Source organism: Engraulis encrasicolus, chromosome 2 (assembly GCF_034702125.1).
Source record: "Engraulis encrasicolus isolate BLACKSEA-1 chromosome 2, IST_EnEncr_1.0, whole genome shotgun sequence".
In the NCBI taxonomy this organism is placed as follows: domain Eukaryota; kingdom Metazoa; phylum Chordata; class Actinopteri; order Clupeiformes; family Engraulidae; genus Engraulis; species Engraulis encrasicolus.
This window is the reverse complement of record NC_085858.1, coordinates 38,721,540-38,746,118: the sequence shown is the minus strand read 5'-3', so window position 1 is coordinate 38,746,118 and position 24,579 is coordinate 38,721,540. Positions and strand designations below refer to the sequence as shown.

Sequence of the window (24,579 nt, the reverse complement as noted above, 5' to 3'; positions counted from 1 at the left end):
CCCAAAAAGCCCCCAAAAACAATAATTTTGAGGTTTTGGTACGATAATTCAGCATTTTCCATCTGGCGACACTGGCTGGACATGACAGGTCCTGTCTGAGCAGCAAAAAGAAAGGCTTATGTGAAAAATAAAATTTTTTAAATGCAGTGCTGTGCCAGGCACGCTAACGTTATATCATTTAAGATTGACGGTTAACCGGTTAACCACCGGTTAATGAGTCTCAGTTACCGGTTAAGATATTTTTAAATTTTCGCCATCCCTAGTGGAAACGGGCACCAGCGGGGATGAAAACGGTATCTGAGAATGAATGGAATTCAATGGAAAGTCGCACCCATTTAGGAGACCGGTGTCCTGTCTATATGAGCGACCCGTCGAGATGTGATACTTTTCGCTACTGAGCATGCGCACGCATGCGCACGCATGCGCACACCCTCGCGGCGGTTTTAGCGGGTGATTGCCCATCGAATTGTGCGACCGCAAGTTACGATACAGGATCCCCTGAGACTGTCAACTTTAGTGACTCAAACTGTAGCCTATGTCATCCTGAGGTACCACCAGTCATCCATAGTCTAGGTAGCCTATAGCCTGTCCACCGACTGTCATGGACTGAAAGTTACGATATATCCCCTGGGGGGAAAACGGGAAATAGCGTGGATCATCCAGCAGATCATTGGAAAATCTGCGAAATAGCGTGGCCTCGTACATTTGCTACTTTGTTGCCTAACCGTAATCGCTCACACACTCAGCCTCGAACATTGTAACATCGATCAGAAAAGACTATTTATGTAGAAAATTATTATGTAGACTATTTATGTAGCCTAGAAAAAAACGCCACCTCTAATTGAGCTGTCAAAATGCTCCCTCCACCCTTTTCACTCAAGAATTTGCATCGACTGCATTGTAAAATGCCTGAACATGGTAAGAAATGCACTGGCGTGGGGATGTTATGAAATTATGATTCCGGTCATTAAAAGACAGACATCTGCCAAAACAAAGCCACAATACGCTATCTGCTATCTGGGAATATCTAAACCGCGCTTATCCCCATAGCACATGGTTTCATGTGACAATTTGCCTTGCGAGCCCACGTCGCATTGAAACCAAACCAACAGCAAATGACTACATTAAACAACCCGTAGCCAGGCCCTGATCCCAAACACTTTCTCCAGTATTTGCGCAAACTCAACTCAGTCTCTTTCATATGGCACGTTTCTTAAGTTGCTCAAACGAGAGGCTCACGGTTTTTAGTGGTCAGCAGCCGCACGTTCTAAACTCCGCACGAAATAAACAAAGTAATGGTTATTAAAACAGTCCTACGTGGACCGATTGAAACGCCTTCCGCGGAAAATCAAGGTCGCTCATTTAGATGAGGCATCGCAAATCGATAGAACACCACTATCGAATAGGGCGACCGGTCGCTCATCTCGACGAGGCAACACATCTCGACAGAACACCGGCCTTGAATTTCCACTTTGCTGTGTTTGACGCATCTGATTTATCCTCAGGGAGAACAACTCCATCAGCGTCTGGAACAACGGGAAGGGCATCCCTGTGGTGGAGCACAAGGTGGAGAAGGTCTACGTGCCCGCCCTCATCTTCGGACAGCTGCTCACCTCCAGTAACTACGATGACGACCAGAAGAAGGTCACAGGTAAGCGCTTAGATTGAGCTGTGTGGGCACATGGAGGGGTTGTGGGCGTTCGGTTGTGGGCATAAATTATACTACACTACACTACACTACACTTTGCTGATTCTCTCATCCAAAGCGACTGGTGGTAATTTACAGGGTATTGGTTGCAGTCCCTGCCGCAATGTGGTGGTTAGGTGCCTAGCTCAAAGGCAGTTTCAGCCATGGATGGAGGTGTAGGGAGAGGTAAGGGTGGGATTCCAACCAGCAAACCTCTGATCTTAAGACCACCTCTCCCTAACCATTAGGCCATGCCTGCACCACGCCTGAAAGATGCATTTAAAATAAAAATAGTGCAACCTATGAAAACATTATGGGCCACCGCTCACTGTGTTTGCACCCTTGACGTACTATAGGTCTGTCAGTTCTGCTTGAAAGGTTGCTGTGGTAACCACTGATGTGACTGGGTTTGCAGGTGGGCGTAATGGATTCGGAGCAAAGCTCTGCAACATCTTCAGCACCAAGTTCACCGTGGAGACCGCCTGCAGGGAGTCGAAGCAATCCTTCAAGCAGGTAAGCACCTGTCACAAGTTCGACATGCTGCTGCAAAACGAATGCACATTTCCATCATTTGCAGAGAGTCTTGGTCCTATAACCCAGTGGTTCCCATAATCTCTCTCTCTCTCTCTCTCTCTTTCTCTTTCTCTTTCTCTTTCTCTCTCTCTCTCTCTCTCTCTCTCTCTCTCTCTCTCTCTCTCTCTCTCTCTCTCTCTCTCTCTCTCTCTCTCTCTCTCTCAGACCTGGTACGATAACATGGGTCGTGCAGGTGAGAATCGGATCAAGCCGTTTGACGGTGAGGACTTCACCTGCATCACGTTCCATCCGGACCTGTCCAAGTTCAAGATGCAGGCTCTGGACCGCGACACCGTGGCCATCATGACCCGCCGAGCCTACGACATCGCTGGAGTCACCAAGGGCGTCAAGGTCTTCCTGAACGGCAAGAGGCTCCCGGTAAGAGCACACACACACACACCCACACACTCACACACTGCATCAACAATGGTGTCAAGGTCTTCTTCGATGGTAAGAGGCTCCTGTACGTGAAGGATGTTAAGTGTGCGTGTGTGTGCTGTGTGTGTGTGCTGCTTGTGTGTGTGTGTGTGTGTGTGTGTGTGTGTGTTGCAGGTGTCTGGGTTCCGCAGCTACGTGGACCTGTATTTGAAGGACCGTACGGATGAGACGGGCTCTCCCCTCACCGTGGTGCACGAGCAGGTGAATGATCGCTGGGAGGTCTGCCTCACCATGAGCGAGAAGGGATTCCAGCAAGTCAGCTTCGTCAACAGCATCGCCACCACCAAGGTAAAGTGTTTGTGTGTGTGTGTGTGCGTGCGCGCGCTGACCTCCCCTCGAGTTGTGTATGATCTTGTGGACATCGGAAGGTCTTCCATTGCCACGAAACATGTGCATGTATGTGTGTATGTTTGTGTGTTTTAACCTTTCCTGAGGAAGTGTTATGAGGTTATTGTGGATATTGTAAGTGTTACATTTGTGTGTGTGTGCGCCGTTGTTTGTGTGTCCCCACGTGGCATAACCTTTCATGTGGAGCTGTATGAGTACTACATGGTAGTAAAGTGCCTGTGTTTTGTGCTGTGCAGGGGGGGCGGCACACAGACTACGTAGCCGACCAGGTTGTGTCCAAACTGATCGATGTGGTGAAGAAGAAGAACAAGGCTGGAGTCACCGTCAAGCCCTTCCAGGTCAGACTCCACCACAGTACAGTACAAACTAGGGATGGGCATACGGTGAACATTTCTTCGTTGATCGTCGGGAGAATTAATAATCGGTTAACCATTAACATTTTTATATTAAAAACAGCACACATTTAGGCCCACCATGCCCTATACTCTTGTATAACAAAAATACATCAAAAACATCATGTTTTTCTTCGAGGATTTGTTTTTATTAACAACACAAGTGTCAAGTGAAAAGTTAAACCTGAATTGGTGCGCAATGCGCAAACGAGGGAGGCTTCAAGTTGCGAGCCAACAACGAAGGCACATAACGGTGCAGACATCGAGGCGAGGCTAGGTTGAGATGAATCACCGCCGTCTTTTACAAGGCTTGGATGCGCGGTGTTCAAGTGATACATCATGGTCGTTGTCGATGAACTGTATTTGTAATTCACATTGCAGTAATTACAGTACACTTTGTCATTTTCTAACCGAAAATGGTCCCACGCCACACTTTGCTGAGACCTCTTCATGGTTAGGCAAAGCCCGCTCTATGGAAGCTCGCATGTAACAAACAAACAAGTCAAGCCAGGGTATGGTGATGGTGAGATATTGCCCCCTGCTGCCCAAATTGTGTAGGTGTAACAGCGAAATGCATTGCATTGAGGACGTGCACTAATGACCTACATTCAAGTTTTTTTTTGTTTAACGATTCGTCGGCGAAAATTAATTTCTTCGCCTAAATGTTTAATGATCAATCATCGGTTAATCGGTTAATTATGTCCATCCCTAGTACAAACACTGCTGACAACTCTGAGGGGCTTAAAGTAATTAATGGAGGAGTCAAATACAGTGTATTATTATTGTCAGTCAAATATTATTGTATTACTAACTAAATATTCATGAAAAGATGACGCATACATTGGGAAAACAAATTACTACAAAAACAACTGAAACACTTACCTTTTAACAATAAATAAATCTGTTGTACATATGTTGGCCCAATGGCAAACAAAACCTTTGTTTGAATCTTTCTTGTGTGTGTTTTCTATGTGTAATAGGTGAAGAACCACATCTGGCTGTTTGTGAACTGTCTGATTGAGAACCCGAGCTTCGACTCGCAGACCAAAGAGAACATGACTCTGCAGCAGAAGAGCTTCGGCTCCACCTGCCCCCTCAGCGCTCAGTTCATCAAAGCGGTGAGCACCACACTCAATAAATACACTTTAGGATGTCTCTCTATCTGCTTGTCTGTCTGACTATTTATTGGCTGTCCAAGCACCTACTTGTTTGCTTGCCTTTTTGTAATTGTCCTCTCAAACCAGAAATCTGAAACATCTTTGCCTTTCCCATGTTTCATTTTTGTACTTGTGACCTGTGGTCGATGCCTTTCTTCCACTATGTTACTAACTGCGTTGGGTGTGTGTCCCCTAGGCGACTAACTGTGGTGTGGTGGAGAGTGTGATGAACTGGGTGCGCTTTAAGGCTCAGAGCCAGCTGAATAAGAAATGCTCAGCCGTTAAGCACACCAAGATCAAGGGCGTGCCCAAACTGGACGATGCCAACGACGCAGGTACAGTACTCCGGCAGAAGCGTGTGTGTGTGTGTGCCGTTTGAGAAGAAGCTTGTGTGCAGAAGCACTAATTTGTGTGTGTCTGAAAGAGGATTGATTTGTAATGAGTTTTTTTTGTGATAAGCATTCCAGTTTTGATATTTCCCATGTTGATATACGTGCGTGTCCGTGTGTGTGTCCGTGTGTGTGTCCGTGTTGGTGTGTCAGGCGGTAAGAACTCCATCGGCTGCACCCTGATCCTGACGGAGGGGGACTCGGCCAAGACTTTGGCCGTGTCAGGGCTGGGGGTGGTGGGCCGAGACCGCTACGGAGTCTTCCCTCTCAAGGGAAAGGTGCTCAATGTGAGGGAGGCCTCACACAAACAGGTATGGCTGTCTGTCTGTCTGTTGTCCTGTTCGATGCTTGTATGCAGATACGATATGCCCAAATGAACAGGCTGTCATTTTATCCAAAGTGTGTGTGTGTCTAAAGAGAGTGTGATTTGACTGTGAACACTGTGTTTTAGATCATGGAGAATGCTGAGATCAACAACATCATTAAGATCATGGGTCTGCAGTACAAGAAGAACTACTCTGACCCCGAGTCTCTCAAGAGCCTTCGCTACGGCAAGCTCATGATCATGACAGATCAGGTGTGTGAGTGAGTGAGTGAGTGAGTGAGTGAGTGAGTGAGTGAGTGAGTGAGTGAGTGAGTGAGTGAGTGAGTGAGTGAGTGAGTGAGTGAGTGAGTGAGTGAGAATCCTAGGACATTTGTGTACGCAAAAAGAAAGTCCTGGGGTGCTTTTCTTGACAACATTGTTGCTAACAAAGTCAGCAACTTGCTTGGTTGCAATGCGATTTCCCATTGGAAATCTAGTAAGTGGCTAACTGGTTAGCAACGATGCTTTTGAGAAACAGGGTCCTGTCCTGTTGTTAGTTAGCCAGGCTGTGCCCTCCTAGTGACGCAACACTTTCAGTGTTGCAACTAGTCAGGTCAAGAGCAATGCAAGTCCTTTCTGAGTTCCCGGGAACTCCTCCCACTTTGTCAGTAAGCAAACAACCATAAGCAAACTAAGGGAGGTGGGTCAACCATGCTGTTTGGGAAATGTTAATTGTTATGCTCTTGGTCAGACCAAGTCTCGAAGAGATTTGAACATAGATGATAACCTATAAGACGTGTAGGTCCACTAACAACTAGCCTGATTGTCATTTTATTGTATATTGTGTATTTCAGGAAGCTATGAATCCTAACAACTGTATTTTATACTGTTGATATGGCTAAATAAACATAAACTTGAACTAAAACTTGAACTTGAAAAGTGATGTATAGGGCAGGCAATGGGTGTATTAAGTGTGTGTGTGTGTGTCTATGTGTGTGTGTGTGTGTGTGTGTGTGTGTGTGTGTGTGTGTGTGTGTGTGTGTGTGTGTGTGTGTGTGTGTGTGTGTCTATGTATGCATGTTCAGGATCAGGACGGATCTCACATCAAAGGTCTCCTGATTAACTTCATCCACACCAACTGGCCCTCCCTGCTGCATCACAACTTCCTGGAGGAGTTCATCACGCCCATCATCAAGGTGTGTGTGCGTGTGCGTGCGTTTGTGTGCGTTTGCGTGCATGTCTGGCTCGTCCCTCAGGCGTTGTCAGACATGACCTTTGCAATGCCTTGTTCACACCAAGAGCAACCTACGCTAACGGAGCGACGGGAGTCGTTATTTCTCTATGGAGGGTATGTGACCAGAGCGAATTCGCCAGGGGCGAAGGGAACTGAGCGACCAGAGCGAATTTTAACGATTAAGGTCAGGCTAATCTTGTGGTAATGAGCTATGACGCTGTTCAGCGAAAGCCAATTGGACTGTTCATTTCTCCGAATGTCCCAGGCTGTCAAGCCCGAGACATTATGTGATTTTAGCTAAATCAAGCATGTCAATGTCGCGCCCAGAGCGAATGCGGCGAATTCAAGGCGAAACTTCTGCTACCTCCGCCACCAGGCAGCGTAGGTCGCCCTTGGTCTGGACGCAGCATAACTATTTAATTACTTGTATGCCGCGATGCCGCAGGTATTATGCTTAACGCCTTGCCCCCGTCTCTTGCAGGTGACCAATAAGAAGCAAGAGCTGTGCTTCTACAGCATCCCTGAGTATGACGAGTGGAAAGCCGAACAGGGCAACTCGAAAGCCTGGAAGATCAAATACTACAAAGGTTTGTTCTCAGACACCTGTGGTAGTCCGGCAGGACAAGTAAGCAGCCATATTTACCTTCAGAAATCCCTCCTCTCCTCTCACTTCACTGGACCTCTCACTGAGGGTGTGGTACGGGAGGTGGGTGCACGTGTTTATGTGGGGTTGTATTTATTTATTTATTTTCCTTCTACCGTTGCATGTTATTCTCCAGAATACGATCCCTGGGCAAATGGTGCACTGTGATACTCTCTCACTTGCATTGAAATGCACACATTTCTCCTGCACTGCACAGACAATGCTAGTGTACTCAAATGTTGCCACTCTTTTCAGAAGATTTAGACTACTCTCTATTTTCTCGTTCATAAGTATTGCGTTTGAGTGCATGCATGACTATCATAATGCTGTGTGTTATCGTTTTATCGCTAATTCCTTTGCTTACTCTCCCTGTAGGTTTGGGTACCAGCACGGCTAAAGAGGCCAAGGAGTATTTCTGCGACATGGCTCGCCATCGCATCCCCTTTAAATACTCCGGCCCTCAGGACGATGAAGCCATCACCCTAGTAAGACACACACACATACACACACTGGTATCTACTGTCAGCTATCAACCTTGTAAACCACTATTCATAGCACCTGGGGAGAGGGACACAGACGTGAACACTAATGGTGTTCCTTCTAACTCGGTGGCAGTCACACCTCGAGTACACACACGCCACAAAATATACTGATGTACATGCATATGCACGCAAAGGAATCCAGATATGAGAGGCAAGCACTCTACTAGGCAGTAATTTCACACAGGCACACACACAGATATACACCTACCACCACGGATGGCAAGTTGAGTATTACACACACACAGGCACAGATATACGCCTACCACCACGAATGTCAAGTTGAGTATTACACACACACACAGGCACAGATATACGCCTACCACCACGGGTGGCAAGTTGAGTGTTACACACACACACACACACACACACACACACACACACACACACACACACACACACACACACACACACACACACACACACACAGGACTTGCTGTTAGTGATCCAACTTTACCAGCAGTGTGCTTGGTTGTGCTTTGCCAATGTTAATAATGTGTGATCTGCCGCCCCCTGCAGGCCTTTAGCAAGAAGAAGTGTGACGAGCGCAAGGAGTGGCTCACCAGCTTCATGGTCAACAGACGCCAGCGCAGGGAACACAACCTGCCAGAGGTCAGACACACACACGCACACACACACACACACACACACAGGCGTATGTGCCTACACAATCTTGCCTGATAACATTCAAGCCTGATGAGGCACGCACAGTTTTTTTCCCCAAATAATGTGATCACACATACTTGTGCATTGGAAAAGTTGGCAGAGCTGCGCACAATTGTGAACTTTTCACTCTCTTCTCTAAAAGTTTGGTAATTCATTGATGGCTCATTTTGATGACTATTGTATTTGTACCTGTGTATGATCCATTTTCTGCTGGATTTACCTTTGTTATTGAAGTGTGTCCGTGTGTGTCCCATCACCTTCTCAGGATTACCTGTATGGCCAGAACACCAAGTCCCTCTCCTACCACGACTTTATCAACAAGGAGCTGGTGCTCTTCTCCAACTCAGACAACGAGCGCTCTCTCCCCTGCATGGTGGACGGTATGGAGACTCACGCCTCACACAGGGTGGATTCCAATATGCGGACGTCCGTCCTCACTTGCCTGATTGTCACCTCATGATGATGTCGCTGACGACAGAAAATGATTATCCAATATCTTGCAAAAGCACAATTCCAATGTCACCTCCTCATTTGCAATCGGGATGGCGAATGAAGAGCAGTCCCCCAAAAGTTGTTGTGGCTAGGCTGACAGCGGGGAAAACCTTATTGTTTTCTCCCACGGAGGTGGGGCGTCAGCAAAACGCGAGGGCACAAGCACAAGTGGAGGACAGGAGTCTGCATATTGTAATGCACCCACTCACACCTCACACAGACGTACTGCATTACTGTATAGGGCGCACACAGACCTTCTACATTAGAACAAATATACACACACACGCACAATGGATCTTGCCTGGTTAACACCAGACCTAATCACAAGTGAGATTAGGTCTGGGGAGTTGCCTATATTAAATTCCGTAGGGGGCAGAATACTTGGCTATTATGACACACTGCCCTGCTCTCTGATTGGACAGAGAAACTGTAAAGATCGGAATGCTCGGCCATTATGATAATAGAAGATAACTGATGTGTTGTCAATAAAGCAATCAATCAATGATACAGGGACCATGATCTTGGCCGTTATGAGTCATCCTCGCCAGACTGTCTTTCAAATCAAAACGATTGTGTAGAACTAAAGGCAGTATGGGAGTTCCCAGGCTACAATGGATCCATTGTCCAGTTTCACACAATGCAAAGTTACACCACAAATGATTTAGAAATGTTCCCTTTTTGTGTAATCACAAAATTAGGAGGAGGAATATGCCGAGATCGGACTCTCCATTTTTCTTTATATTTCATCCATCATTCTCTCTCTCTCTCTCTCTCTCTCTCTCTCTCTCTCTCTCTCTCTCAGGCCTGAAGCCAGGTCAGAGGAAGGTGTTATACGTCTGCTTCAAGAGGAATGACAAGAGGGAGGTGAAGGTGGCCCAGCTGGCCGGCTCTGTGTCCGAGATGTCAGCCTACCACCACGGCGAGGTGAGGGTTACACACGCACACGCGCGCACAAACACACACACACACGAAATGTCAGCCTACCACCACGGCGAGGTGAGGGTTACACACACACACACACACACACACACACACACACACACACGAGATGTCAGCCTACCACCAAGGCGAGGTGAGGGTTACACACACACACACACACACACGAGACGTCCGCCTACCACCATGACGAGGTTACACACACACACACACACACACACACCATCCTACCACCACGGCGAGGTGAGGGTTATGCAAACATACACAGAGCAGACATGTCGGCCTACTTCCTCGGTGAGGTGAGTAACACATAGGCACTAACCTAGAGAGAAATGCCTACCACCTCCTTCCACCACCAGCAAGTGATTTACTCACAGAGAGGGCGAGCAAGAAAGGCCTTCTTCCCACTATGGTCGTTCTGTGTATGCGCTAAAAAACGATGCTTTCTAATTTGAGGCTTTAAAATCCTTCAATAAACCTACCTGATTTTACTGAATTATCCATACATGTGTAGCACATTGCGTATTGTTCCCTTACAAGATGGTAAATATTTCCGCATTTCAGTGTGACAACAAAGGAAGGAAAAAGGGTTTGCCTTTGCCCTCTATGCAATATGCCCAACGCTTTTTTGAATGCTCAATGTCTGTCCATAACTCACATTCCAGACTGGCAGTGAGAAAATCCTGAAGATGTTTACAGTATCTGTCTCTCTGTCTCTGTCTCTGTCTCTCTGTCTCTGTCTCTCTCTGTCTCTCTCTCTCTCTCTCTCTCTCTCTCTCTCTCTCTCTCTCTCTCTCTCTCTCTCTCTCTCTCTCTCTCTCTCTCTCTCTCTCTCTCTCTCTCTCTCTCTCGGTTTTGCACCAAGTCATTATAATCTGTGTGTCTGTGTTTGTCTCTCTCAGATTTCCCTGATGATGACCATTGTGGGTTTGGCCCAGAACTTTGTGGGCAGCAACAACCTGAACCTGCTGCAGCCATTGGGCCAGTTTGGTACTCGCCTGCACGGGGGCAAAGACTCGGCCAGCCCCAGATACATCTTCACCATGCTCAGGTAATACACACACACACACACACCCACACACACACAGGCGTGCAAACACCAACACCAAACCAGCATGTGCAAAGACTCGGCCAGCCCCAGATACATCTTCACCATGCTCAGGTAATACACACATATACACACACAGGCGCACAAACACCAACACCAAACCAGCATGGGCAAAGACTCGGCCAGCCCCAGATGCATCTTCACCATGCTCAGGTAATACACACACACACACACACACACACACACACACACACACACACACACACACACGTGCACACACACCAAGACAAACCAGCACGGGCAAAGGCTCAGTAAGCCCCAGATGTATCTTCACCATGCTAAGGTGCTGTTCCCGACTTCTCTCAAGATTAATAGCAAAGCTTAATGTCCTGCCCTTGTACAGGAAACTGTGTAAAGACCACAAGAAGACCATAAAATGGACCATTGTAATACCACTCTGGAACTGTTGTGCCTCTGTGTCTGCATAGCTGGGCAGCCATGGCCTATTGGTTTAGGGAGTTGGTCTTTCAATTAAGGGGTTGCAGGTTCGAATCCCCCCTGACCTCTCCCTACACCTCGATCCATGGCTGGAGTGCCCTTGAGCAAGGCACCTAACCCCACATCGCTCCAGGGACTGTAACCAATACCCTGACAAATAATATCTGTAAGTCGCTTTGAATAAAATGAAAGCGCCCGCTAAGTGCAATGTAACGTAATGTGATTTGCAGCCCGTTGGCTCGCCTGCTGTTCCCGGCGGTGGACGACAACCTCCTGAAGTACAACTACGACGACAACCAGCGCGTGGAGCCGGAGTGGTACATCCCCATCCTGCCCATGGTGCTGGTCAACGGCTCCGAGGGCATCGGCACCGGCTGGGCCACCAAGATCCCCAACTTCGACGTCCGCGAGATCGTCAACAACCTCCATCGCATGCTCAACGGGGAGGAGCCTCTGCCCATGGTGTGTGTGTGTGTGTGTGTGTGTGTGTGTGTGTGTGTGTGTGTGTGTGTGTGTGTGTGTGTGTGTGTGTGTGTGTGTGTGTGTGTGTGTGTGTGTGTGTGTGTGTGATGGTGGTGTGTGTGCGTGTGGTTGACAACCTGCACTAGTGCATACTGAATTTAAAAGACCTTTTTGCCAGTGATTTGTGCATGTTTCCCATAGTGTGTAGTATGAGTGTTAATCTGCTAGTACATTTACTAAGTACATGCACTTCATGCACAATGGACATCTGTGTGCCGTGAGGGTGAGATCCTGCATCCTAAAGGATGTGTCCGTGTGGAATAGTTGATGGTTTAGTCTGCCTGTTGGTGTATTGTGTTACAATAAATGTGTGTGTGTGTGCGCAGATCCCCAACTATAAGGGCTTCAAGGGCACCATCATGGAGGTGATGAATAACCAGTGCCTGAACAGCGGAGAGATCGCCATCATCGACGACAACACCATCGAGATCTCAGAACTGCCCGTCAAGACATGGACCCAGGTGAGACACACACACACACACACACACACACACACACACACACACACACACACACACACACACACACACACACACACACACACACACACACACACACACACACACAGAGAGAGACTACTGAGATCCTGGAGCTGCCGGTCAAGACATGAACCCAGGTGAGGTACACACACACACACACACACACACACACACACACTACTGAGATCTCAGAGCTGCCGGTCAAGACATGGACCCAGGTGAGACACACACACACGCACTACTGAGATCCTGGAGTTGCCAGCCAAGACATGGACATAGGTGAGCTGAAATGCACACACAGAATGTGGATGGGATACATCTAGAAATCCTGCGTGTATTTTCACTATTATTGAGAGAGAAACTTATTTGTTTGTGTTTGTCTCTTTTATTTAAAAATAATGTATTAGCATTTTTCTTTACTCTGTGTGTAGACTGGTGTTTTTAACATTATGATCAATAACACTGCATCTTGTACACTGTTTGACAGACGTACAAGGAAAACGTGTTGGAGCCCATGCTGAACGGCACTGAGAAGATCCCGGCGCTCATCACGGACTATAAAGAGTACCACACGGACACCACGGTGCGCTTTGTGGTCAAGATGAGCGAGGAGAAGCTGAGGGAGGCAGAGGTGGCCGGCCTGCACAAAGTCTTCAAGCTCCAGAACCCAATCACCTTCACAAACACCATGGTATTGACGTGTACTCACTCATACACGCTCTCTCACAAAGTCTCTCTCTCTCTCTCACAAAGTCTCTCTCTCGCACACACACACACACACTCTCTCGCACACACTCTCTCGCACACAGTCTCTCTCTCTCACACACACTCTGACAGTCTACACAAACACCACGGTAATGACGTGTACTAGGGCTGCACGATTATGGAAAAAATTATAATCGCGATCATTAATTATTATTTTATTTTTTTTAAATTTTATATGGGAATATGAAAAATATATGGGACGAGCAAAATTAAACTGAATTGTAATAATTGTGTAAGAGGCAATAGCATGAAACTTAGGTGGACAGATTTCTGGCCAGAAACACCGGCCTGTCTGTCTGTTCTGGCTTCAAGGACGCTCGAAGGCAGTGAAGCCCTAACGTCTACTCACTCACTCTTTCTCACACACACACTCTCTCTCACTCAAACACACACACACACACACACACACACACACACACACACACACACACACACACACACACACACTCTGACAGTCTACATTAGATCTTTTGGCAGCTGAATTCACAGTTCACTGCCCAGTTTACTGCACCAAGTACTAGTTCGCGACACACACTATGACCTGCACAACGTTTTCAAATCTCTCAAACCCATAGTCCAGTGTTTCCCAACCTTTTTTGTCTTGTGTACCCCCTAAGTATTTTTAGTTGTGCCATGAGTACCCCCCAAGTCAAGTTTTACATCACTTTCTCTATTCCAATGTAACTAAGCCCCATACATTTGTTGAAATTGATTTTTCCAAGTACCCCCTGCAGTATGCTCGCGTACCCCTGGTGGTACACGTACCCCTGGTTGGGAAACACTGCCATAGTCAATACTTCAATAACTACATAGCAGCATCACTATTTTTTGAGTTTGATTTGTATATATGATGGGAGACACTGGTTACACATTAAGGAAGTTCAAGTAAGTGTGTGTGTGTGTGTGTGTGTGTGGTGCCTGATTGTGTGTGCGTGTGTGTTGTGCGTGATTGCAGGTACTGTTTGACCATGTGGGCAGCCTGAAGAAGTACGAAACCACGCAGGAGATCCTTCGTGACTTCTTCGAGCTGCGTATGCGCTACTACGTCCTCCGCAAGGACTGGCTGCTCGGCATGCTGGGAGCCGAGAGCTCCAAGCTGTCCAACCAGGCGCGCTTCATCCTCGAGAAGATCCAGGGCACTCTCGTCATCGGTGAGTGTGTAGTGTGTGTGTGTAGTGTGCGTGTTTCTGTACTGGTGATTGTTTTTTAGATTTCAGGCATGCCTCATGCTCAGTAATATCCTGGCCACATTGTCTGTGTGTGTAATCTAGGCGAGTGATTTTCACACACACACAAAGTTGGGGCAGGGGGCCGCGAGGGGGTGCAAGGGAGTGCACGCCAAGTTGAAGGAAAAAGTATAGCAAAACAAAGGGAAACAATGATTAATTAATGTACACCAAAACAAGCTAAACAATATTCCAATTAGTTCAGTGCGTGAACAGAAAGAACTACAAAGGATAGTGCGCTCTGCTGAGCGCTGTATTTGTCAACCTCTGCCTCAACCAAGAGCTGCATTATAATAACCTATTGCATCTCTAAACATTTCAACTACTGTCTTTAAAGGGGGTGCAGAGAAAAAATAGTGGCACGTCCTAAGTGGGGGCATTGGCACGAGTCTACCGGTATGGGAGTCTTGTCATGGTTAAGTTTGGGGAACTTCAGAGGGTAAGATACCGCACCACTCTTGTCCATCATGCTGAATTTGATTTTACATGAACAACTTTTCGGCTCGTGTGGCCTTTCTTCCAGTTTTAAGAAAAAGAAAGGCCACACGGGCCTAAACGTTGTTTATGTAAATACAATTCAGCATGATGGACAAGAGTGGTGCGGTATCGTCCCCTCTAAAGTGAACAAGTACCCGCTACCTGCACCTCGCCAGTTCTGGTGTGCGTTGGTTTCCTCCGAAAATAAGTTTGGGGAGCCCCTGATCTAGGCAACTTGATGTTGTGGGAATGCGGTTACGATGGTGTGTACGTGTCTGTCTCCTCAGAGAACAAGCCAAAGAAGGAGCTGATCCGCATGCTGCAGGAGATGGGCTACGACTCAGACCCAGTCAAGGCCTGGAAGCAAGCTCAGGAGAAGGTACGCACACACACACACACACACACACGCACCAGCCCTTAACCATTCATATTAACCCTAACCATAGCTAAAGAATGCTAAACTGTGCCCAAACCAAAACAATCCCTAGCCCTAACCTGACAGTGAGGAAATGTTTCTACACTTTTACTGTTACCAGTAACAACAAAACTACCTTGCAAAAGGGGTCAAAACATATGGGGTCCAGGATTTGGGCCCCACTGGGGCGAGGGCCCCAGCATGTGGGTGTGCTCCAATAGCAGTGGCCTCACGAAAGCCGATTGGTGTAGTACACACAATTTTGAGGTTGAAGTTTAAGAGAAGATGGACAGACTAGCTTGTATTGAATATGATTATCTCATTTAACAGTACTTTTTAAAAGTGTGCACTGATGGAGTCCCCCATTTTTGTGAGCACACTTGATCACACACACACACACACACACACACACACACACACACACACACACACACACACACACACACACACACACACACACAATCCCCTTGTGTCTACTTCATATTCATGCAATTTGCTCCAAGTAGAAGAGGGAACGGGCTAGTGCTGTGCTTGCTAATGTGTGTGTGCTTGCGTGTGTGTGTGTGTGTGTGTGTGTGTGCTTGCGTGTGTTTAGGAGGAGGAAGAGGATGGTGAGGAGGGCGAGGAGAAGGAGGAAGAGGCCGCGGGGCCGGACTACAACTACCTACTGAGCATGCCCATGTGGTACCTCACCAAGGAGAAGAAGGACGAGCTCTGCAAGCAGCGCGACGCCAAGGTCACACACACACAATGAAACGCACATACACACACACACACACACACACACACACACACACACACACACACACACACAAAATGAAACGCACATACACACAAAATGAAACGCACATATGCAAAAAATGAAACATACCGCACGTACACACATATACAGTGCATGGCCCTATAGATAGGACACAACAGTGTTTTTTTGAAAAAAAAAAATTTTTCACATGGTTTTTGAAGGTTTGTGTTCTTAGGGTGATGATTTTGTGTGTGTGTGTCTTCTGCAGATGACAGAGTTGAACACTCTGAAGAGGAAGCAGCCCGCTGATCTGTGGAAGGAGGACTTGGCTGCCTTCACCGAGGAACTGGAGGCAAGTACACACACACACACACACACACACACACACACACACACACACACACACACACACACACACACACACACACACACGTACTATTCATAATGCTGATGTCTCTGTTTGTTTTGATGAGATTAAATGCTAAAATGCTTGTGTGTGTGTAGTGGCGGTGAAGTGTATAGGGGGCCGCAATAAGGGTGTGTGTGTGTGTGTAATATGTATGCATCTGTGTGTGTGTAATATACATTTGTGTGTGTGTGTGTAGCGTGTGGAGGAACAGGAGAGTGCAGCAGCTGTAGTAGTGGCGGTGAAAGGTATAGGGGGCCGCAGTAAGGCTTTGTGTGTGTGTGATATGCATGTATCTGTGTGTGTGTGTGTGATTTACATGTATCTGTGTGTGTGTGTGTGATTTACATGTATCTGTGTGTGTGTGGAGGAACTGGAGAGTGCAGCAGCTGTAGTAGGCGCAGTGGCGGTGAAGAGTATAGGGGACCGCAGTAAGGGTGTGTGTGTGTGCGTGTGTGTGTGTGTGTAATATCCATGTATCTGTCTGTGTGTGTGTGTGTGTAATATCCATGTATCTGTCTCTGTGTGTGTGTGTGTGTGTGTGTGTGTGTGTGTGTGTGTAATATCCATGTATCTGTGTGTGTGTGTAATATCCATGTATCTGTCTGTGTGTGTAATATCCATGTATCTGTGTGTGTGTGTGTAATATCCATGTATCTGTCTGTGTGTGTGTAGCGTGTGGAGGAGCAGGAGCGTGCCGCAGCTGTGGTTGGCGCGGTGGCAGTGAAGGGTAAAGGAGGCCGCGCTAAGGTGGTGAAGGTGAAGGAGGAGACCATGCCCACGCCGCAGGGCAGACGCGTCGTGCCACGCATCACCAGCGCCATGAAGGAGGTCGCCACCAAGAAGACCACCGCCGGAAAAAAGAAGACCAAGGTGCACACGCACACGCACACACACACACACACACACACACACACACACACACGTGTGTACTGTAGAGTGACTAAACTTACCTGGATGAATGAGAGAGGAGTGTGTGCAATAATGTGCCCTCTTCTTCAAAGTGAGGGTGTGTGTGATGTGTGTGTGTGTGTATGTATGTGTGTGTAAATGATGCGACACTGAAGCTGGTGGAGTTATAAAAACGCTGTGTGTGTGAGGATTACTGATTTGTAGAGACTCACCGGATCCTGATTTTTAGGATCCTGCCGGATACCGGATCCACTGCTTAAGATCCTGCCTGATCCGGAACCGGATACTGGATACTACGAAAGAGTTGAAACACATAGCCTACTCGCACACGTGGGCCCTTTTTTATAACGTTGGCTCAAACTATTTTTTAGACTCATTGGCTTACTGCCACACTGCCTGCAACGGCCGCTTCCAAAGGGATTTCACTCCATGCAGTGATTGGGGTTGTGAAAGACTGCACCAGATCCTGTGAAAAACCCTATTATCCTGCTGGATCCGGAACCAGACCTTGGATCCGGTGCATCTCTACTGATTTGTCTTGTTCAGAGTGAGGATGTTATGGTGATGAAGATGGAGTTTGAGGACGGTGTTTGTGTGTAATGATGGGACTGCCCTTTGACTGAAGTGTGTGTGTGTGATTTACGAGCCCATTCTCATGAAAATCAACTAAAAGCTTCGTGGTGCCGCTATGATATAGCCTCATTTTTTGTAGTTGGGCAACGTGCGCTGTCGTCGAGAGAGGCTGAGGGAGAGCGAGAGAGACTACCCGAGCAGCGTGCGTGCATTCCGGGAGGGGAGCGCTGTCGTTGTGTCGACTTCATGCCATGTCTCCCTTTCTCCAACATTATCCTTAACCCTAAACTTAACCGTAAATCACTTGTTTGAAATGTTTGATTACCTTCGTTTCCAGTTAGCCTTCAGTCGCGCTTGATTGTTGACGTCCGTCAGCATTATTCTTTCCCCCCTAGAACCAAACTACCGCAATTGTCAGTTCCCCTTTCGTCGCCCAACCACGAGAAACGAGGCTATACGTAAAGGCACCACAAGGCTTAAAGTTGATTTTGTCTGTTTTTCTCGTGAAGACTTCACGTATGGCGCGAGTTACTGTTGGATTTACTTTGTGATGGTGTGTGTTGTTCAGAGTGAGGATGTTGTGGCGATGAAGATGGAGTTTGAGGACGGTGTGTGTGTGTAATGATGGGACTGTCCTTTGACTGAGGTGTGTGTGTGTGATGTTGTGTGTGTTGTTCAGAGTCAGAGTGAGGATGGCGTGGTGATGAAGATGGAGTTTGAGGATGGTGGTGCCGCTGGTGACCAGGGAGACGGGGAGCCTCAGGGGCTGGCAGCTCGCCTCAACAAGAAACCCAAGAAGGAGCCCAAGGAGAAAGGTACACACACACACACACACACACACACACACACACACACACACACACACACACAGCTCAAGAGATCCCAGGATGCCAATTGGCCTGGAGAACATACACACTGCTGCGCGCGGCACATACACGCACGCGCACGCACGCACGCGCACAGCTCAAGCGGTCAAGGATGCCGATGGGCATGTGTTCATGCACACACACACAGATTTACTGACTATACATTTAGTGTAGTCATGATGGTTGGCCAATGAATCAGTGTCTGTAAACTCACCATTTACTTCCATGGTTGGCATTGTGTCTTGGTTCCTTTTTTAAGTATGGCAGGTAGCAGGCTTCACTCAGGTTTCTTGTTTAATTTTGAGGGTGCTGGCCCAAATAAAATACTTCGAATCAGCTGAGGCAGGCACACGCAGAAACGCGTCTGTGCACAAAAATAAAGAAAACGGTTTGATGCCAGGTGCGCCCCTTTCTCTTTGATTCTTTGATTCTTCGTTCCTTGAAAAAAAAAAAATTGTGTGTGGTGCTTGACAGCTGGAAGTAAATCGCTGGGCAAGCAGACGACGCTGCAGTTCCGTTCGGTGGATAAGAAGGTGAAGAAGAAGAACCCCTGGTCTGATGACGATGAGGAGGAGGAGGAGGGGGAGGAAAAACGGTCCTCAGCAGGCTCCTCTGCCGAGCCCAGCCCTGACGTCGCACCCAGGGAGAAGACACAGAGGGCTACCAAGGGTAAGGGGGAGAGAGAGGGGGCGCGGAACACACACACACACACACACACACACACACACACACACACACACACACACCTGCCATCCAGGGAGAAGACACAGAGGGCTACCAAGGGTAAGGGGGAGAGAGAGAGAGGGGCGCGGAACACACACACACACACACACCGCAACGCAACGCAACGCAACGCAACGCAGCGCAACAACAAAGGGCTACCAAGGGTAAGGGGGAGAGAGGGAGGCACACACGCCTGCCACCCAGGGAGAACATACAGAGGGCTCCCAAGGGTGGGGGTGGGGGAACACACAGACACACACCAACCTCTTTCACCATCATCTCAACCTTTGTAGACCATTAATTCTGTCATTCATACCTACACACTTCACCCTCTGCATGTTCACTGCAGGCTGACAAAGTGTGAGATTGTGCGTGTCATTTTGTACAACCAACAACCTCTTCCGAGAGAAAAGGGCCGATGATGTTTCCGTCCTTTACTGTCATCGGCCTATTTTTAACCACATGGTTCACAATCAGTCCAGACAAAACACCACACACACTTTGCCAAGCTTCCTCTGGTTAATCACTGGGTTTTGACATGCGGAAGCTGTACAGAGCCTGATTGCCAGACGGGTCTTAGTTTGAACTAGTGATGTAAGCACCTCCGTTGGTGGGAAAAGTAGTTTTTAACCATTTTTAAAAGCTTGAAGGGCACTCCACATTTGTAAAGTAACAAGTGTCTGGCATTCAAAACAAAAACAATAGGTTTACACAGGTTATAATGGAGATGATCTAGGTAGTGCCTTATCAACACCCCTCTTGAAAGTTTGTATGATTTGGGAGTTGTTCTTACTATGATGCAGGTGTGTGTGTATTAGCCTGACTATCGTGGTTGCAAGTTGGAAATGCTCAAAATGTATTGGTTCCCCCGACGTCTTTCTTTAGAATGCAAAATGTTTGCGAATGTAGATTGTTTGAATGGCCTGGTGACCTTCGAGTTACACTATCAGAGGTAGTATCAATGGGCAGGCCCAGGCGAGGTGTGTATACAATACGCAGGGCTCTAAATTTGCTTTTCTCGTCACCAGCTGAAGTGGTTTGTAGATGTTAATTTTACTAGCCAAGCAAATACTAATGGGTCAAAGTGGCTAGTAAGTTGGGGTTTTTTTTACTTTTTGAATTTCACCAGCATTTTTGGCTGGTGCTAATTTATAGTCCTGGATGCTTAGGTATATCTAGGCAAAGGTACTCGTGTCCCATGGTGTTTTTTCTGTTGACTAACACTTGGTGTCTCCTCCGGTCTTGTCTCGACAGCTGCCCCTGCCAAGTTTGTCTTCTCCAGTGATGAAGAGGAGGATGATGATGATGACTTTGCCCCTGTGGCCTCTAACAAGAGCAGCAAGGCCAAGACAGTAGTAATGAGTGACGAAGATGACGATGATGATGTCATGCCCAAGCCCACTGCGGACGATGACAGTGAGATGGACAGCCCTCTGCCTCCTCCCAAGTGAGCTTTTACTTCCACATCTGCCTCCTCTACTCATCTTACGGATTAAGATTGAGAAGTTTTGCAACCCTGATAAAGGTCCATAACACTGATCCAAGCTCCCAAAAATGTAATGGCATGGCTGAAATGCTGTGTTATTGAACCTTTTGGGAGCCTTGATCAGTGTTGCAAACCTATACGTCTTGTCTGTTTGGTCCAGCACTTGTACTACTGATGTGAGCACATTTAGTCTTTTTTTTCTTCTTCAAAAATGTCTGGAATAATCAATCATTCCTGTTTGCCAATCACCACCTTACCCCTTCTCTGCTAAACTTAACCAACACTTCCATCTCTTCCTTCCTTCTTTCCTTTCTGACTATTTCTGTTCTGTTATCTTTGTTCAGATAATGGAAATGGGAGGTTTTAATTAAGCTTTTCTCCATCCATCTCTCTCTTACAGAAAGAAGCTGCTACCCAAACCTGCAGCTCCAAAGGCGGAGGCCCCGAGTAAACCTGCTGGTGAGTTCTGCTGGACATTGTTACCTAGCTTCCCTTGTTCAGTTTTAAATTACATTATTTTAAAGGTGCACTGTGTAAGATTTTCTATTTCAAGAATTAATGCTGCCCATTCACTAATGTTACCTTTTTCATGAATACTTACCACCACCATCAAATTCTAAGTATTCATTATGACTGGGAAAATTGAATTTTTCATACATGAAAAAGGGGGATCTTCTCCATGGTCCGCCATTTTGAATTTCCAGAAATGGACATTTTTAGCTGCAAAAATGACTGTACTTGGGCCATTCTACAAAATATTAGTTTATTACTTAGTAAACTTTCATGAAAAGATCAAATTTGGCAATAGGCAACCTCATTTCAATGAGCAGCATAGTTGCAGTACCTTTTTTGACCGTTTCCTGCACAGTGCACCTTTAAAGGGCACTCAACCAAAGTGTTGCAAATAAACTTGTAAATGAGTAGTGTTTGGGAGGTCTTTTATTTTTATTTTTTTAATTGTATTTTTCTACTTTCTAACGTTGGTTACCCTGGGGATCTCCCCCAATGCATCTGACCAAAGGAGATGTGCAAGAAGTCTTCAAATCAGAGCATTACATTATGACACATGCACTGATGGCCTTTTGTAGGCTGTTTGTACTTTCAAGATCAAAGACAGTGATGGACAAGTTTAACGTATGTGTGTGTTGTTCCAGTCAAGTCCACTGCAGCGGAGCCGTCAGCCAAAGCGGCACCCAAGGTCAAGGAGGCAGCACCCAAAAAACCTGCAGCAGCCAAGAAGACCACTGCTGCCCCCAAGAAAAAGGCTACAGGTACGGTGTGTGTGTGTGTGCGCGTGCGTGTGTGTGTGCGCGTGCGTGTGTGCGTGCGTGCGTCGGTGCGTGTGTGTGTGGGTGCGTGCGTGTGCGCGTTTGTGTGCGTGAAGACTGGTTTCGTATTTTTAAGTTTTGCAAAGTGAGTGTCTATGTGTTGAGAAATTTCAGTAGCTTTGAACAATTATTTATGTGATTGTTTTTGTTTGTGGTCCTAACCTAAAAGTTTAACATGGCGTCTCCATCACCCCTACAGACGTGAAGCAGCCTTCCATCTTGGACGCCCTCTCCAAACCAAAGCCCGCCTCCAAAGCCAGCAAGAAGGCCGCGCCCTCCACCTCCAGCGACTCAGAGCCTGCTGAGAAGGCAGCAGCTAGTCGTAAGAGGAAGCCAGCACTGGACTCTGGCTCTGACTCAGACAGCGACTCTGGCGACCTCATGGCCCGCATCAAGGGCAAGATGGGTGGTGGTTCAAAGGTTGGTTGTACTCTTCAATTCATACTAAGCAGTAACCTAGACATATTAGGCTCGTTCGTGACGAAGCAGTGCTGCTTTTGCTAAGCAGCGAGCATGCGCACTTAACCAGTTTGATGCATTGTGGTTAGACCACAATGCATCAAACTGGCAAAGACTGACCGACGTATCGCCATTAAAAGCATTCTATATGTCATCCTAGTGGATTTATCTGTAGAATAATTTCAGGAATCTTTTTTTTTAATTCTTGAGAAAGACCACTGTATTTCCAATGGACACCCAATAGAATAAGTGAGACTAACTTTCCTCTCTCTCTCTCTCTCTCTCTCTCTTTACATCTCTCGCTGTCTAGAAAAACAAGTGGGAGGACGATGACAGTTTTGCGGTCCCTGATAAGGAGATGGATTCCCCGGTGGTGCAGAGGAGTAAGCCTAGCCGTGCTGCCAAGCCCACCTCATACAAGTTGGACTCAGAGTCTGACTCTGACTTTGACTTCTAATGTTATTCCACGGTGATATTCCACTGCATTTTTTCAACTCCATTTTTTCACCTTTCTGTTTTCCCCGTTTGTGTGTTTTACTGTAAATATTTCCTGTTTTATACATGTTCTGTCTGTTTTTTTTATATAAGACTTTGTAATAAATAAAACCCATTTTATTTGACTTGATGACTTGTGGATTTCTTGTGTCCTCCTATATAGTCCTGAGCTTGATTGAAATGCAATAGATGTTAAATGCAAGAACCTAAACAATATTTGATGCAATCACCTGCAGTGAGGAGATGTATCCTGATGCGAGGTGTGACCTGAGGTGTGACCATTCTGATGGATGATAATATGGCGAACAGTAGGTTCACTACATTCCAATGTTTGAGAGAGGGAACAAACACCCCTTGATTTACAGTATGTTTATTGAGCTGAAGTTATTTGATGATGTAATTATTATTAGTCATGAAAAAGAGCAAGGTGCCTCTGAATAGTCCTTATCCTTGTTTGTGTTGATTTGCCTCCCATGTGTCCATGTCACGTTACTTTTGAAGACCAGTATGGAAGTGGACTTCTAAGCTTCGGACCCGATAACAGACACTTCCTGTCATTAGGAAGGGTGTTTGAAGAGAATTCCCGCCAGAATAAACACCAATTAGGCTCTGTGTTCGCCCTGATATCTCTGATTAGAGCGCACAGGAATTTCCCGTTTGGCCACTTCTCTGGGCGCGTTCATGCTCAGCTATCTGCTACTCATCTGTCTTTAGTGCCACAAAGCATTCATATCCAGCTGTGAAGAAGAAGCACAGATTTACGAACATTACAATTCGTCCCTGAAGTTAATGTGACAGGCGGGCTGACATTCGACTTTTGGGACGTATTCTGTGGAGAAATGGGTGTGCCAGTGACTCGGCGCCAGAGAGCTTATACGTTTTGTGATTTCCATCTGCAACAAGTGTTTCACATAAATTCAACGTGAGATGAACAGGTACAGGCAATGCATTGACTTACCCTGTAAAGAGCTGAGTGATATTTGACATTTTTTGTTTGATTCTATGTGAAATGTTTATAACTTACTGTTACCAAAATTGTAATGGCTATGTCTTAATCTGTACTGTTATAGCAATGCTGTTATGATTCAGTTGAGTATTCTACCTGTGTGAAGTTGGCACCCCATATGGTGCAAATATGAATACAAGTATTTTGATACGATTGTGCAGGCAAAATGAGTGTGTGCACAAACTGTCTTTAAGATATTTAACTTTTAAGATTTAAATAACATAAATAATATAGCAAAAGCAAACAAAATAACATACAAATGGATTGTGCATAAACATTAATTTTACCCACACACGCATGCACAAACGAAGTAGGCTACAACCAAGCATTTTTGAGTAATTTGGATGTTAACGGG

General features: G+C 46.6%; 1 protein-coding gene across 1 annotated transcript in view; it reads left to right on the top strand.

The window, feature by feature from the left end:
- The window catches only part of top2a (DNA topoisomerase II alpha), a 34,036-nt gene extending 10,688 nt beyond the window's left edge, over nucleotides 1-23,348 (top strand). The window contains exons 5-35 of the mRNA XM_063188175.1: nucleotides 1,506-1,651; nucleotides 2,103-2,200; nucleotides 2,426-2,638; nucleotides 2,813-2,986; nucleotides 3,283-3,384; nucleotides 4,419-4,556; nucleotides 4,792-4,930; nucleotides 5,138-5,295; nucleotides 5,436-5,561; nucleotides 6,374-6,484; nucleotides 7,004-7,109; nucleotides 7,541-7,650; nucleotides 8,224-8,316; nucleotides 8,636-8,750; nucleotides 9,665-9,786; nucleotides 10,701-10,849; nucleotides 11,575-11,806; nucleotides 12,193-12,327; nucleotides 12,833-13,036; nucleotides 14,066-14,261; nucleotides 15,101-15,192; nucleotides 15,824-15,964; nucleotides 16,239-16,322; nucleotides 17,052-17,249; nucleotides 18,541-18,676; nucleotides 19,202-19,396; nucleotides 20,705-20,897; nucleotides 21,337-21,395; nucleotides 22,091-22,207; nucleotides 22,464-22,684; nucleotides 23,034-23,348. Of these exons, the coding sequence (XP_063044245.1) occupies nucleotides 1,506-1,651; nucleotides 2,103-2,200; nucleotides 2,426-2,638; nucleotides 2,813-2,986; nucleotides 3,283-3,384; nucleotides 4,419-4,556; nucleotides 4,792-4,930; nucleotides 5,138-5,295; nucleotides 5,436-5,561; nucleotides 6,374-6,484; nucleotides 7,004-7,109; nucleotides 7,541-7,650; nucleotides 8,224-8,316; nucleotides 8,636-8,750; nucleotides 9,665-9,786; nucleotides 10,701-10,849; nucleotides 11,575-11,806; nucleotides 12,193-12,327; nucleotides 12,833-13,036; nucleotides 14,066-14,261; nucleotides 15,101-15,192; nucleotides 15,824-15,964; nucleotides 16,239-16,322; nucleotides 17,052-17,249; nucleotides 18,541-18,676; nucleotides 19,202-19,396; nucleotides 20,705-20,897; nucleotides 21,337-21,395; nucleotides 22,091-22,207; nucleotides 22,464-22,684; nucleotides 23,034-23,180 (4,450 nt within the window). The 3' untranslated portion in view covers nucleotides 23,181-23,348. The remainder of the gene's footprint in view (nucleotides 1-1,505; nucleotides 1,652-2,102; nucleotides 2,201-2,425; nucleotides 2,639-2,812; nucleotides 2,987-3,282; nucleotides 3,385-4,418; nucleotides 4,557-4,791; nucleotides 4,931-5,137; nucleotides 5,296-5,435; nucleotides 5,562-6,373; nucleotides 6,485-7,003; nucleotides 7,110-7,540; nucleotides 7,651-8,223; nucleotides 8,317-8,635; nucleotides 8,751-9,664; nucleotides 9,787-10,700; nucleotides 10,850-11,574; nucleotides 11,807-12,192; nucleotides 12,328-12,832; nucleotides 13,037-14,065; nucleotides 14,262-15,100; nucleotides 15,193-15,823; nucleotides 15,965-16,238; nucleotides 16,323-17,051; nucleotides 17,250-18,540; nucleotides 18,677-19,201; nucleotides 19,397-20,704; nucleotides 20,898-21,336; nucleotides 21,396-22,090; nucleotides 22,208-22,463; nucleotides 22,685-23,033) is intronic.
- The last annotated feature ends 1,231 nt before the right edge of the window (nucleotides 23,349-24,579 follow it).